Source organism: Nematostella vectensis, chromosome 3, assembly GCF_932526225.1.
Source record: "Nematostella vectensis chromosome 3, jaNemVect1.1, whole genome shotgun sequence".
Classification (NCBI taxonomy): Eukaryota; Metazoa; Cnidaria; class Anthozoa; order Actiniaria; family Edwardsiidae; genus Nematostella; species Nematostella vectensis.
In genome coordinates, this window is record NC_064036.1 from 11,763,753 (window position 1) to 11,775,927 (window position 12,175).

At 37.7% G+C, this 12,175-nt stretch overlaps 1 protein-coding gene across 2 annotated transcripts in view; it reads right to left on the reverse strand.

Moving 5' to 3' along the window:
• Nucleotides 1–12,175, reverse strand: part of LOC5519992 — a 35,256-nt gene that overhangs the window by 21,035 nt on the left and 2,046 nt on the right. For both annotated transcript variants that reach the window (XM_032364946.2, XM_032364947.2), the window contains exons 3-37: nt 12,016–12,087; nt 11,269–11,334; nt 11,124–11,195; nt 10,849–10,917; nt 10,218–10,289; nt 10,043–10,126; nt 9,863–9,934; nt 9,686–9,757; nt 9,199–9,282; nt 8,549–8,632; nt 8,192–8,266; nt 8,007–8,087; nt 7,496–7,549; nt 7,344–7,415; nt 6,877–6,954; nt 6,506–6,583; nt 5,860–5,931; nt 5,691–5,756; nt 5,518–5,589; nt 5,214–5,285; nt 4,440–4,511; nt 4,062–4,133; nt 3,695–3,766; nt 3,377–3,484; nt 3,038–3,112; nt 2,604–2,690; nt 2,412–2,483; nt 2,180–2,269; nt 1,870–1,950; nt 1,518–1,589; nt 1,310–1,378; nt 753–896; nt 542–613; nt 235–300; nt 86–157 (exon numbers count right to left, since the gene is read on the reverse strand). In XM_032364946.2, coding sequence (XP_032220837.2) covers nt 86–157; nt 235–300; nt 542–613; nt 753–896; nt 1,310–1,378; nt 1,518–1,589; nt 1,870–1,950; nt 2,180–2,269; nt 2,412–2,483; nt 2,604–2,690; nt 3,038–3,112; nt 3,377–3,484; nt 3,695–3,766; nt 4,062–4,133; nt 4,440–4,511; nt 5,214–5,285; nt 5,518–5,589; nt 5,691–5,756; nt 5,860–5,931; nt 6,506–6,583; nt 6,877–6,954; nt 7,344–7,415; nt 7,496–7,549; nt 8,007–8,087; nt 8,192–8,266; nt 8,549–8,632; nt 9,199–9,282; nt 9,686–9,757; nt 9,863–9,934; nt 10,043–10,126; nt 10,218–10,289; nt 10,849–10,917; nt 11,124–11,195; nt 11,269–11,334; nt 12,016–12,087 — 2,691 coding nt within the window. The remainder of the gene's footprint in view (nt 1–85; nt 158–234; nt 301–541; nt 614–752; nt 897–1,309; nt 1,379–1,517; nt 1,590–1,869; nt 1,951–2,179; nt 2,270–2,411; nt 2,484–2,603; nt 2,691–3,037; nt 3,113–3,376; nt 3,485–3,694; nt 3,767–4,061; nt 4,134–4,439; nt 4,512–5,213; nt 5,286–5,517; nt 5,590–5,690; nt 5,757–5,859; nt 5,932–6,505; nt 6,584–6,876; nt 6,955–7,343; nt 7,416–7,495; nt 7,550–8,006; nt 8,088–8,191; nt 8,267–8,548; nt 8,633–9,198; nt 9,283–9,685; nt 9,758–9,862; nt 9,935–10,042; nt 10,127–10,217; nt 10,290–10,848; nt 10,918–11,123; nt 11,196–11,268; nt 11,335–12,015; nt 12,088–12,175) is intronic.

A 12,175-nucleotide genomic window follows, 5' to 3' on the forward strand; every position in this document is an offset into this window, starting at 1 on the left:
GTACTTTGACGAAGGGGATAAACACAATGTTCTAGGCGTATATGATTACTGGCAGTACAATTATATACCCTTCTTTAACACTTACAGTTGGTTTAGACTAGGTAGATTTCCAAAAGCATCTTGGCCGATGTTTTGAATCTTGTTATCACGCAAATCCCTAAATTCAACCATTTCGTATATATTAGATTGTTTTTCTTAACAAAAACTTATTACTTCGCAGTAGGGTGTACTTACAATCTCTGAAGTTGGGGTAAGGATGGCAAGGTTGGCCAAAAGACAATTTGATTGTTTCTCAAGTACCTAAAGAACAGTGCAGATGCAAATTATTCAAACAGGCACATAATTTTTAACAGTTCATTTTCATGTGCTCAACAAATCTATTAAAGCACGAATCATCTCCAACAACTGATGTGAAACCCGAAGACATTGATGCTAAATATTCTTCTTTGAAGAATTAAGAGTAATATAGTAATAGAAGTAGCAGTGGTAGTGGTAGTAGTAGTACTAAAAGTAATAAAACCTCGGAGATAGCAATACTTACACAAAATCTAGGTCCCTGGCGTCATTGAAGGCTCCCTCGTGGACAACTTGAATTGCATTGTTGTCAATGTTCCTTCGTATGTAGAGAGAAAGTGAAGCGTCAGATAAAAATAATGTAAAGTCGCAAAGAAAGAGAACGCAGAGTTTGATTTAAGTTATGATGTTTTGTGTAATTGAGAGAGAGCAGCAGATAAGCATTTTGATTAGCTTACAGGGTTCCTAGCACAGTGTTGTATTTGAACAAGTCTTTGCCCAACTCAGTGATGTTGTTGTTCTGTAGGAACAAGTCTCTTAGGCCAGTAAACACATTTAGCTCCCCAACATTGATCGTAGGTATCTGGTTGAACTGCAAATCCCTGCAAATGAAAAACAACTCATTAAATAAAATACCTGAAACAGAATGCCCATTCAGACAACGACGATATATTGTTGTATACATTCAAATCAATCGAAGAGAGCGTTACAGTGCAACCCGCATTTTTTTTTAAATTTCTTCGGGCCGCTCTAAACCATCAGCAATAATTCAGATGGGTTTGTTTCTAATGCAACTAATCGATGAAGATATTGGTAGTGCTGAGATAAAGATCTAACGGCTGATGGGAAGAATTCTTTTGCTTGGTATATCAAGCCTCTACAAAGGAGGCTGCAATCAACTGATAGTACAGTTTTGTAAAACAACTTATTGATCTAATGGAGAAATAAGAATTTATCTAGGTGCGAGATACTTGTAACTTTGATTATGATCAAAACGGCATGATTCTATACTTACAGGACAACTAAGTTTAGATGGGCCAGCGGTATGAGAGGTGACTGGATCAACTTGTTGTTCCTTAACATCCTAAGAGAGAAAAAATTAAAAAAACAAAATCATTAAATAAAGAAGAAAGAAATAACCACAAAAAAAAATAAAAAAAAATATTCACAGTCCACTTAGCCTTCATCGATCCAATAGATATTAACCATCGGTACAAACTTACACCTTATAGGAACTGCTTAGGCCAGCAAAGGCGTCCTCTTTGAGTGTGCGTATCTCGTTGTATGACAAGTCTCTGCAAAAGGTACACTATCATAAACAACAACAACAACAACAACAACAACAGCAGCAGCAGCAACAACAGCAACAACAAGTAGATGACAATAAAAAACAGTGGTGATAACAACGATGGCAATAAAACTCAGGTTGAGAAACTCAGAAACTCAAAAAACTCAGGTTGAGAAAGTGTTCTAAAGCATTTGCAACTATACGCAACTGAAAGAAAACTTGTTTTATAACAGTATTACTTGAGGAAGATTTATATTTTATAGCATTTCAAATGTTACAGTACTTACAATATTCTGATACTTGACCCAGAACCGCTGTTTCCAAAGATCTTGGAAGTTATTGCTTGGATCTTATTGTTCTGGAGATGCCTGGGCGAATAAAAAGTAAACTTTGAGTAAGAATTATTAATTGCTTAATAAATTGCCCTTGTTTTGATTGTTTTGTTGGAACACTTTCAGGTAAGAAAACGACATTCAAATCCATAAAGATAAAAAAATCTTGCTTTGAATGTGTGGAATAACACGCTACTGAGTCTTCGTGGTTAAGTTAAAGTGAGAGATTTTTCCTTCTGGCATGCTTTCTTTGTGTGATACTCACAGCGTGGCAAGGCCAGACCCAATTTGCCCAACCTTCACGTTTTGGAAGGCATTTTCTGCGATGCTTGTGATGGAGTTGTACTGGAACCGGCTGCAAACACAAATGACTTATCATGCGAGACAAATAAGGGTAGGATGACTCCAAATCTTGAACAAAACAAAAGACAAGAAAACTACTGTGACGTCATGCGACGCGAGATGACTCCATGATTTGTCGGAATGTAGATTCTTACATGTCTTGTCCGGTGGTTGTATCAACAAGTGTCCGTGTGGCAATGGTGGTCAGCTCCAGGTATGAGAAATCTCTAAATGAATAGAATAAATCACCCAATCAGTATATTAACAAAAGACTTAGAAATCCCAGAGTTCATAACAAAGGCTCAAGGAAGCCATGCTCAGATACAGTAGTTCTATAGACAACATACATGTGGCAAACAGAGACTTTCTTGAATGCGTCACTCTCGATTGTCTTCAGCGGATTTCGCTCAGCAGTTTGATCATTACCAAATAATCTGCATTTGAGGAAAAGACAACCATATATGAACAAAACTTTTTAAAACAATGTTTGACCTGTCAAGACTTAAATGGACACCAAGAAAACTGAAGTTTTGATAAGGAAGCGATTCCGTTATCGCCATTATGTGCACTGAAGATATCTTCCCTGATTTGGTTAATACTATTCTTGTAAATGAAATAGTACTTCCCTCACTCTTATTCCTAACGAGACATGTTAGTGCGCGGCGCGAAAATACATTTTCTCATCAGCGTTAACGTTGTTCCGATGGCGTTGTCTTGATCGAGCTCAGGAATTACGATAAACTTGATTTGAAAGCGACTAAAGTCGATGAAAGCTACTTACATTGAACACTGTGTTCCAACTAAGTTATCAAAGGCTCCTGCTTGGACGGATACGATGTCGTTCTTAGTGAAATCGCTGAGGATATAGACATGTTAACACTCAATAAAACTTGATGGATTTTATTAAAACAACAAGGAAAAGAGGCACATGAATAAATAAGATTGCGCCGAATGGAGTACCGAAATGGAGAGCGACCCTGAAAACAACAGGTGAGAATGCAAGTTGAAAAGGTACGAGAGAGGTGAGTTGGGGAAATTGAATGGCAAACAGAGAAGTGAAGAATAGTAAAATCAAAGGGGGCACAATTATGTAAGGAGAGGGGAGGAAGTGTAAACTCACAAATATCGAATGTAGGACAGTTGGTTCTTGTTGCAACTGAAGCCGTTGCACGTTATGTTGACAAAAGTGTTTGGAGCAATCGTGGTCAGGCGATTATTCTTGAGATCCCTAACAAAACAATATCAAAGTGATGAAGATAGTTCGGAAAAAAAGAAAAAAAAACAAAGGCATAATGTTTCATTTTTCTACATAGTTTTATATGGTGCTGGTAATTGTTATCATTTTAGGCTCGTCATGGCGCATTGTCGCACAAATATATACGGCATATGATTACAAAAAAAAGAGATATCAACACCACTTTCGCGACATCATACTTACAGCCTGTCTATTTGTTTGTTGTGGAAATCCCCGCCATTAGGTAGAATGGTAAGCTGGTTGTTATTTAGCAACCTGCAAACAAACAAACTCGAAGTTAGGTGGTTTAACTAGAAAGACTACGGAGAAGCTGTAGAAAAACTAGATAGTCTGCGTAGATGTTATGAATCAACACAAGGTTGAAAAACTATGTTTTACGCCCTGAAAAACAGAATATTTTTTCACAGGAGACAGATAAATGCAGAACTATTGTGCCAAAATAAAATTGAAATCATTGTGCATGACACGGACTTTTCCACATTTAAACATAATACTGAATAGTGTTCATAGCGGGGGCTCTAAAGTGAAGAAAGGTTCCTTCCATACTCACAGGTTGATGTAGTGTGTGTTCATGGCCAGAGCTCCATCTTCAATATGCGCGATTTCATTATCATTCAAAATTCTGAAGCAAAAGGCTAATATATTTAGAAGTAATGCAGACAAAATCACGCAACATGCATCGATTATCTAATACAGCGACTGCGAGGAAAATACAATCCTAAGCTGAATAAGAACTGCTGGCACACTTTTTAATCGATAACACACCGTTTCTTTTGATTAATAAGAGGTTTAATTTGTATGCACAATAGTCGCAGGCCCGTCCCAACTTGTGTCCCCACAAGGGAACCTTCAGATTGCCATTAATAACTTGATTTGCTTATTGCTGAAAATACATGCGTGACCGTCTGGTCTCATCTCTAATACTTACAGAGAGTTAAGATTAACCAGATCCTTGAGCACGATTTTATCGATGCGTCCGATCTTGTTGTTGCTAAGATCCCTGGAAGATTAAGTGTTTGGTATATAGAGAATTCAACATGGAAAGTGCACGTACGGTTTTTATTCACGAGTTTGTGCAGTATCAAAAAACGAACGAGTGAGCGCAGGGAACGAGCGAGTTTTTTTATAAAAAACGAGTGAATAAAAACTATACAAAGCACTTTCCATGCTGTATTTTATTTATTATAACATACTGAGAAATTAATATTTATATTTATTAGACTTGGCTGCAAAGGCTCCGAGGCTTGTGCTGTTCGACGGTTTAGTTGAAGACAGACAGAAACTTACAATGATATTAATCGCTCGTCACTAATCGTCTCGCTTATGTCACGCACGAGACTGTAGCTCATGTTACACAAGTAGTGTACTTTTTAATCTCTAAAATCTCGAAATCTATGAAATAAATGAATTACTAAATGGAAAATTCTTGTACGATTTTTATGCACTCGTTGATGCGTTGGGATTGAAGCCATTCAAGTGCAGTGAAAAAATATCGTCCGTCCAATCAGAACCGCGAACGGCTTTTCTTTACGGTGAAAAAACATCGTTCGCGCCTCTGATTTGCTGAGACCAGTGAACAACGAAAATTTATTGAATATGTTTTCAGTGAGTATTTCTCAGTATGTATATAATAAAAACCTTTATCATAAAAAAATAACACGTCCTGTGATAAAGCTATAATTAACAAGGATCAAACACCTACAGAGAGGTCAGAGATGCCAGACCGTGGAAAGCTGTGTCAGGGATAACTCGTAACTGGTTGCTTGCCAAATTTCTGAGAAAATAAACACAGTATCAAACAACGATATATAACTATAACAGGGTCCAAATCCTAAAATCCAGAAGATGTTGGGCCAAATTTCATTTGTTCGTAATGAAGATCTCAAGCTACACTTGGTGTTAATGTAGATAAACAAATTGGCCACTTCGAGGTCACTATTCCAATTTTGTTTACTTTCTTTCTTTTCTTTTTCTGGTGAAAGTAAATACTGACAATATGTACTTACAAGGTCCTCAGAAGAGTTAAATTGGTGAACTGGTTTTCGTGGATAAATGTAAATCTATTGGCATCTATTTCTCTGTATCAAAGCAAAGTTGATATAAGAATGCGTTGAGCCGTGGTAGCTTTTAAAAACACATAACAATATGCCGCAAACTTGATCATGTGCTTACTACTTACATCACTCGTAAATTGAGAGGAAAAGCTCCATTTTCTATAGCAACAATTTTATTATTCTTTAGATACCTAGAGAAAAATACACCAATTTAATACATTTATAAAAAATAGCTTAGAAAACACATTCCTCACATTTAGCTGTTGATTGACTGACTGGTGCCTTTGTACTCACACATTCTGCAATTCATTAAGCTCACTAAAGGTTCCGGCTTTGACGAACGTAATCTTGTTGCCTGTTAGATGCCTGATAAGGAAACATATGAAGTCACAAATCTAACGGTGTAATACATTAGTCGAGCTAACGATTAGGACATACAAGAATTTTAGTGTTCTTCTTGTCTTGGGATAGCGCATATTCACTCGATGCCATGGATTAATCAAACAGCCCTGCAAGCACCCAGCAAGACCAAGAGTCTGAATTCTGGTAGGTCACGAGGCTATACCGTAAAGCAACGTGCAAGCAGCCCCTACAAAGGCGTTGCCGACACCTGCCCTGCTCAAATAACCAAAACACAAAAGACTATGTACACTTCTACCAATAGTGTGTACAAAAACCAAAAGAAAACTGGGCCAGCAATCGCTGCTATTTTCTGCTGCAGTTTGTAAGGAAAGATAACAAAACAAATTCCAGTTTCAAACTCCATGCCGTAATTTGGATATTTGCATAATTAAGTAGCTAGATCAATATAACCAAATTTGGTAAGGTCCCGCACTGATGACTTTTATGAGATGCTTTTTCATTTTCCGCAAAGCAATCTAGCGCGAAAGCACGAATTAATGTGACACAAAATCCTCTATAAACGTATTATTTAACTTACATCACTTGCACTTTGGGTATTCGGGACTTGGTAGTCACTGCCGTTGGCACGTAGTGGAACTGATTATAGTCAATGTCCCTGAGTGAGAGATGAGATTATTATAGCTAGACAGAATATACACACTAGGCTCACGTAGCTGCTATGGTCATTGTTAATTCATGAAAAGTAAGTACTGATTGCAATTAGGTAATGTTACTATGAATTTGTTGTTGCTTCTGTTGTTGTTGTAACATTGCTATGCTGTTGCTGTTGTTGTTGACGTTTATAATTGCTGATTGGTTGCAGTAGTACTCGTAGCCGTTTTAGTGACGCTGCATTTATTGCTGTTACTATAGAGCTATTTGTTACAATGAATATCATATTATACTTACAGCCTTGTAAGAGAGGTGAGGTTTCTGAATGCTTCTGGGTGAACCGTAGCGTTGGTGAGGCTATTGACTGAAGCATAGCTGGTGGCAGAGTACCGGCATTACATTAAGTGGAAAAATGCAATTGAGGAAAAAGCGGCAATTACACCACTTAACTTATGGAAGGTCGACAGAAACCTCAACAGACAAAAGACAAAAGAATCTATCAGAATCTGCCCCACTTATAACAGGCCATCCGCTTTAAATTATCAGTCACATCCTCGAAGAAATCTCTAATAGGCACACAATTCCAAGTATTAAATTTAATGTTCGCATTTTACGTTAAAATCATCGGAGATTGCTATGTTATTTAATTAAATTGGGTAAAAGTATTATGTTATACAATATCATAAACCAAATGTAAACATACTGTAGCTTTGGTTTTCTGCAATTTTCTTAAATAAATGACATTTCAAATTTGCTATACTCACAAATCCACAAGCGTGTTCAAGTGCCACAGGTCTTTTTCTCCAATCGAGGTGATTTGATTGTTGTGCACAAAACTGGGCATAGAAATGTACAAATTACAAAAGAATGGCATTTATAATTTAAATTACGTGTCTCACTTTTGTGGCACACTTACAGCTTTTGCAGGGACGAGAGCTTCAAAAATGGTTCGTGACTGTCCTTTAACCCGCTGAAGAATCAAACAGAAGTAACAAGAATAAGGAGACACAGGGGTTATTGATTAATATACAATATTGGGTTAAAGACGCTGCACATCGCCCAATAGATAGTCCCCATTTCAACGTAATTTGCTGAAACAGTCAATGCAGATGCAAAGGAGAATAACATTTCGTATAAACATTGCAATGTTGCACTATGTTTCTAAAGGAAAACAGGGTCGGTGGATAAATGAATGAATGAACGAATGAATGAACGAACGAACGAACGAACGAACGAACGAACGAACGAACGAACGAACGAACGAACGAACGAACGAACGAACGAATGAAAGAATGAATGAATGAATGAAGGCTAGGAGCTAACACAAGGATCGGCCCACAAGATATTGGCTCAAAGTACATACATAACATCAGGGAGCACTCCAATGAATACTGCAGGGCCCTTAGGATGAACTGGCACATACATACCCATGTAGGACCTGCAGATCCACAGGGAAGTCTGTGGCTGCATAACTTGTCAGAGAATTGATCTGGTTGTTTTCTAAATGACTGATGAAAAATAAACAAAGATGAACCTCGAGCATTCAATTTGTCTAACAAGAGCAAGAACCAAGCCACCTTCTTTGAGAAAAAGATGCAAACAAAGTACTCACAGAAACTTTAAAGGCATAACTTCTTGCGACAGGGCAGGATGAGGGAAGTTTGTTAGTTTGTTGTCATTAAGCCAACTAAAAAAGAAGGGAAACGAAAGTACATATATTTCAATTGAGTGGAGCATTACAACATGTAGACATTTGAATACTAAGGTGTAAAAATACCAAGATTTTTAGCTGAGTATTTGTCGAGAAAAAAATTACAAGAAAAAATAACTTTGTTTAGATCAACTACACTTATATTTCTCAGGGAAACTGAGGCTGAAACTGAGTATCTTTCTTCTGTTCAGATATCAATAACCATAAACAGAAAACCTGAAGCAGCCACCTATAGAATACTTCTGTTTTACCACTTACAGGTCTTCTAGTGCGGAAAGACCCTTGAATGCATTATACATCACATGCTGGGTTTCAAACCCTGACTCCTGCTTCATAAGGATCCTAGAAGTAAAGAAATCAAAAGTGAGATCAGGAGTTTCAGTTACCCAATCTACTGTGATGCAAAGGGGTTAATTTGTTTCTATACCGATTCTCTTTTGTATAAAGTAACAGTCTCTACCAATAGGAACACCCCTGTTTCTATCATAGTAATCTACATAGTCACAACAAGGGGCCCTAGCAAAAATTTAAAGAGACGGCACATGCCTGGGGAGAATTCTTTCCCTTCACCAGCTGGCTCATGACCAGCTTGCTCATCACCTTAACCCTGTCTTGTTACAATGTCTTGTAAGCAGACAACCCTAAACAGTGTTTGGCCAGTGCCACAAGAATTTCTATTATTCCCTATGCCTTGTAAGTAGACTGCATTGTAAGCGCAACAGAAGCTGGGGGAAATGAAAAGTTTCTTTTTACTCTCTCGCCCTTTGATACTTTGTGCATGTCCAGCTCACTCATCTTTTTCATCCTTGTACCTGCTTACACAGTGCTGTATAATGTCTATTGACAAATGGTCTTTCAAAACCATTTTCCCTTTTAAGAGTAGTTTTGCCAATTCTTGTCTTACATACAGTGTTTTAAGCTTTGGCAGTTGATCAAAGGGTGTTACACCTCCTTGGGCAGTGATTGTAGATAGCTTGTTGTGGCGCAAATCCCTACAAAAGAAAATGCTGTTAATAATTGTGTAAAACATTCTTCAAGGGCCAAACAGGGCATGCTCATACAAAAACGTGCACCTCCCATTGAGTAAAACAAATAAGCAATAACACACTTTGATAAATGAGGCATTGACTGTACAAGTATCAACAGAGCCCCACCAGGAAGAGATGCCAAGAAATGTTCCCACAGACTTGCTGCTCTCTAAATTTGTTAAGACTGACATTGTTTTCTTATGTTTCTTACATTTGCACCAGGACCTCTACACCCCCCATCTAAATCCCAGGAAATCAAGTCTGCTACAGGTGAAGAAGAGACCTCCTTCCCAGGAACAATGCACATCAGTAAAGGCATAATGTAGGCACAAGACTATAATGACAGCCTGAGTGAATGGTTACTTACAGGTGGAGCAGTTCAGGCATCCTGTAGAATACTTTGGCTCCAATCAGTGCAATCTTGTTTACGTGAAGCTCTCTGTTAATAGAGATTGTCTTAGATTTGCCTTCTCCAATAAACTTTCTACAAAGGCTACCCAGCTCACAGTAATCCAGTGGTGCATATCAACAATTTGCTACTTACAACACTTTTAGATGAATCAGTTGAGAAAAAGCCTCAGAAGCAATAGATTCGATTGCATTGTTGCTTAAGTTTCTGTTGAGTGAAAAAGAAATTATAACTGTAGACAGTAAGCCAATCACCAGAAGAATGCATTTTAGTGCCTAAATTTTGTGTGTATAGTCACATAAACTGTATACTTACAAATGAACAAGCTGAGATCTGTTTTGAAAAAATGGCTCCAGATTAGGATAGGAAATACGATCAATTTGATTGTTGTCCACAGACCTAAAACCAAAAGGCAGTAGAAACACAGAATTTTCTAGATGGCAATAACAGCTGTGCGATAAAGGCAAAATAAGAAATACATTCTACTCACACATATCTTAACAGAATGTTGTTTACAAATGCTGATCCAGGGAAAGACTTGAGTTTGTTATGGCTCAGGCCTCTGTAACGTAATGGCATAATCAGATAACGTCTTCAGTCTACCGACAGGCAGACAGACTCCATAAGAGAGACAGATATCCACAAGAAATACAGTCAACAGGGTAGGGAGTGACATACACATTGGATAAGGTCCAGGGGGGGGGGGGGGGAGACTGACAAAAACAGACAGGGGTGATCATCGGCAGGCAAATCAATTTTAACCCTTAGGGAAGGCACTTTGGGTGTTTGTCAACAGCAATTATTACCCCCTAAGAGACAATAAAGCTGGAAGTATTAACCAATCAGTCAACTTATGATTTATTGTAATACATTTTGGGTGACCTTTAGCATAAGAAATACACATTGCACAATTGGATAAAAACTTTAAACACCCCCTAAGGGATAGCAGTTGGTTGAATTTTATACCGTAAGAGATGGCAGAATTGGAAAAATCCTTTAACACCCCCAAAAGGATGGAGGCTGGTCGAAATTTTATACCCTAAATGATGTGATGATCATGCCCATCTACTTTTCTGAAGGGTCCCCACCCCTGGTATAGGTAAGGCAGACATGTCACTTACATGTACTCAAGGTTGGGAAGATCAAACCAGTTGTCTGGAATCCAGTCCAGCTCATTTTCAATCAAGATGCTAAGGACCAATTGTATGAATTAGTAATGAACCAACCACTGGATAAGGCAAATCTTAATAAACTGCTTCTTCCAAGGCATTTTCAAATTCTTCCTTTTTTTTCTTTTGTGAAAAACGACAAAATCTTGCACTTACAAAAAAGAGTCAATTATCAATCTGTTTGTCTGTCAACATGTCAACAACTATTTTACATAACAGATACTCACATTCTTTCCAGAGTCTTGGGTAAGGATGTTACATTGTGACGCCAAAGCTTTATGGAATTCTTATATAAGTCTCTACAACAAAAGTCCAACAGTATTTTATTATAAAAGTTCATGATAAAAGTTATATTCACATACTAATACTTACAGTTCTTTTAATGCAGCACATTTAGAGATATCAGGGAAATCTTTCAGGTTGTTGTATGGGAGTTTTCTGTAAATCAACCCAAAGCAGTTAACACTTGAAAAATAAATTTTGGAAGCTAGCACCCTTGTTGAGGTATGGAGGCTGGAAGACAATGATCCAGCTACAGTGATACGGCCAAGCCTAAAGTGCAATATGCTATACTACCATATAACACTCTTCCACATGGAGCAACAAATCTACTGCTTTTTAGTGATTTTTATCACTTCAGAAAAATCCTTCTATAGAAAATCAATATTTTGACTATTTTCTTTGACCATTTATCGAATATATGTGAGATCTATATTGTGCACGAGAGCTTTTTGAATGGCAAACGTCTGCTGATTGTGAGGGTACACCCACCCCTCCCCCAAAAATCAAATATACCCCACCCACAAAAAACTAGAACCTTGAGATATTCTAGGGTTGAAAGGTATGGAAGGATGTGAGCTTGCAACAAAACCATGTTTTTTAGTATAAAGTGTTCACATGGTTGGCTTTCCCTTCTTTTGTTCCGTCCTTCTCTCAAGGCGTGTGGAGTCTATCCCTCGTCTTCCCCAGCCTTTTGCGCTTGCCACACAGGCTACTGCATTCTGACAATGCCATTAGTAAATGTGTTATTTACTCCTTTTTTACTTATTATTTTTGTATCCAAATAAAATATTTTACAGATTCGCAGCACCTAGCTGTATGAAATGCTTTTGAACTTACAATTTTTCAAGAGCAGTCAAGTTGTGGAAAACATCATCTGCAATGCTTGATAAGGATGTCTTTATAAATTCCCTGCAACAACAACAACAACAATTCAGCAGACTCAAAATCAAAAATTTAAAGACAAAGGATATGAATGATTCTTTACCATGTACTTTAT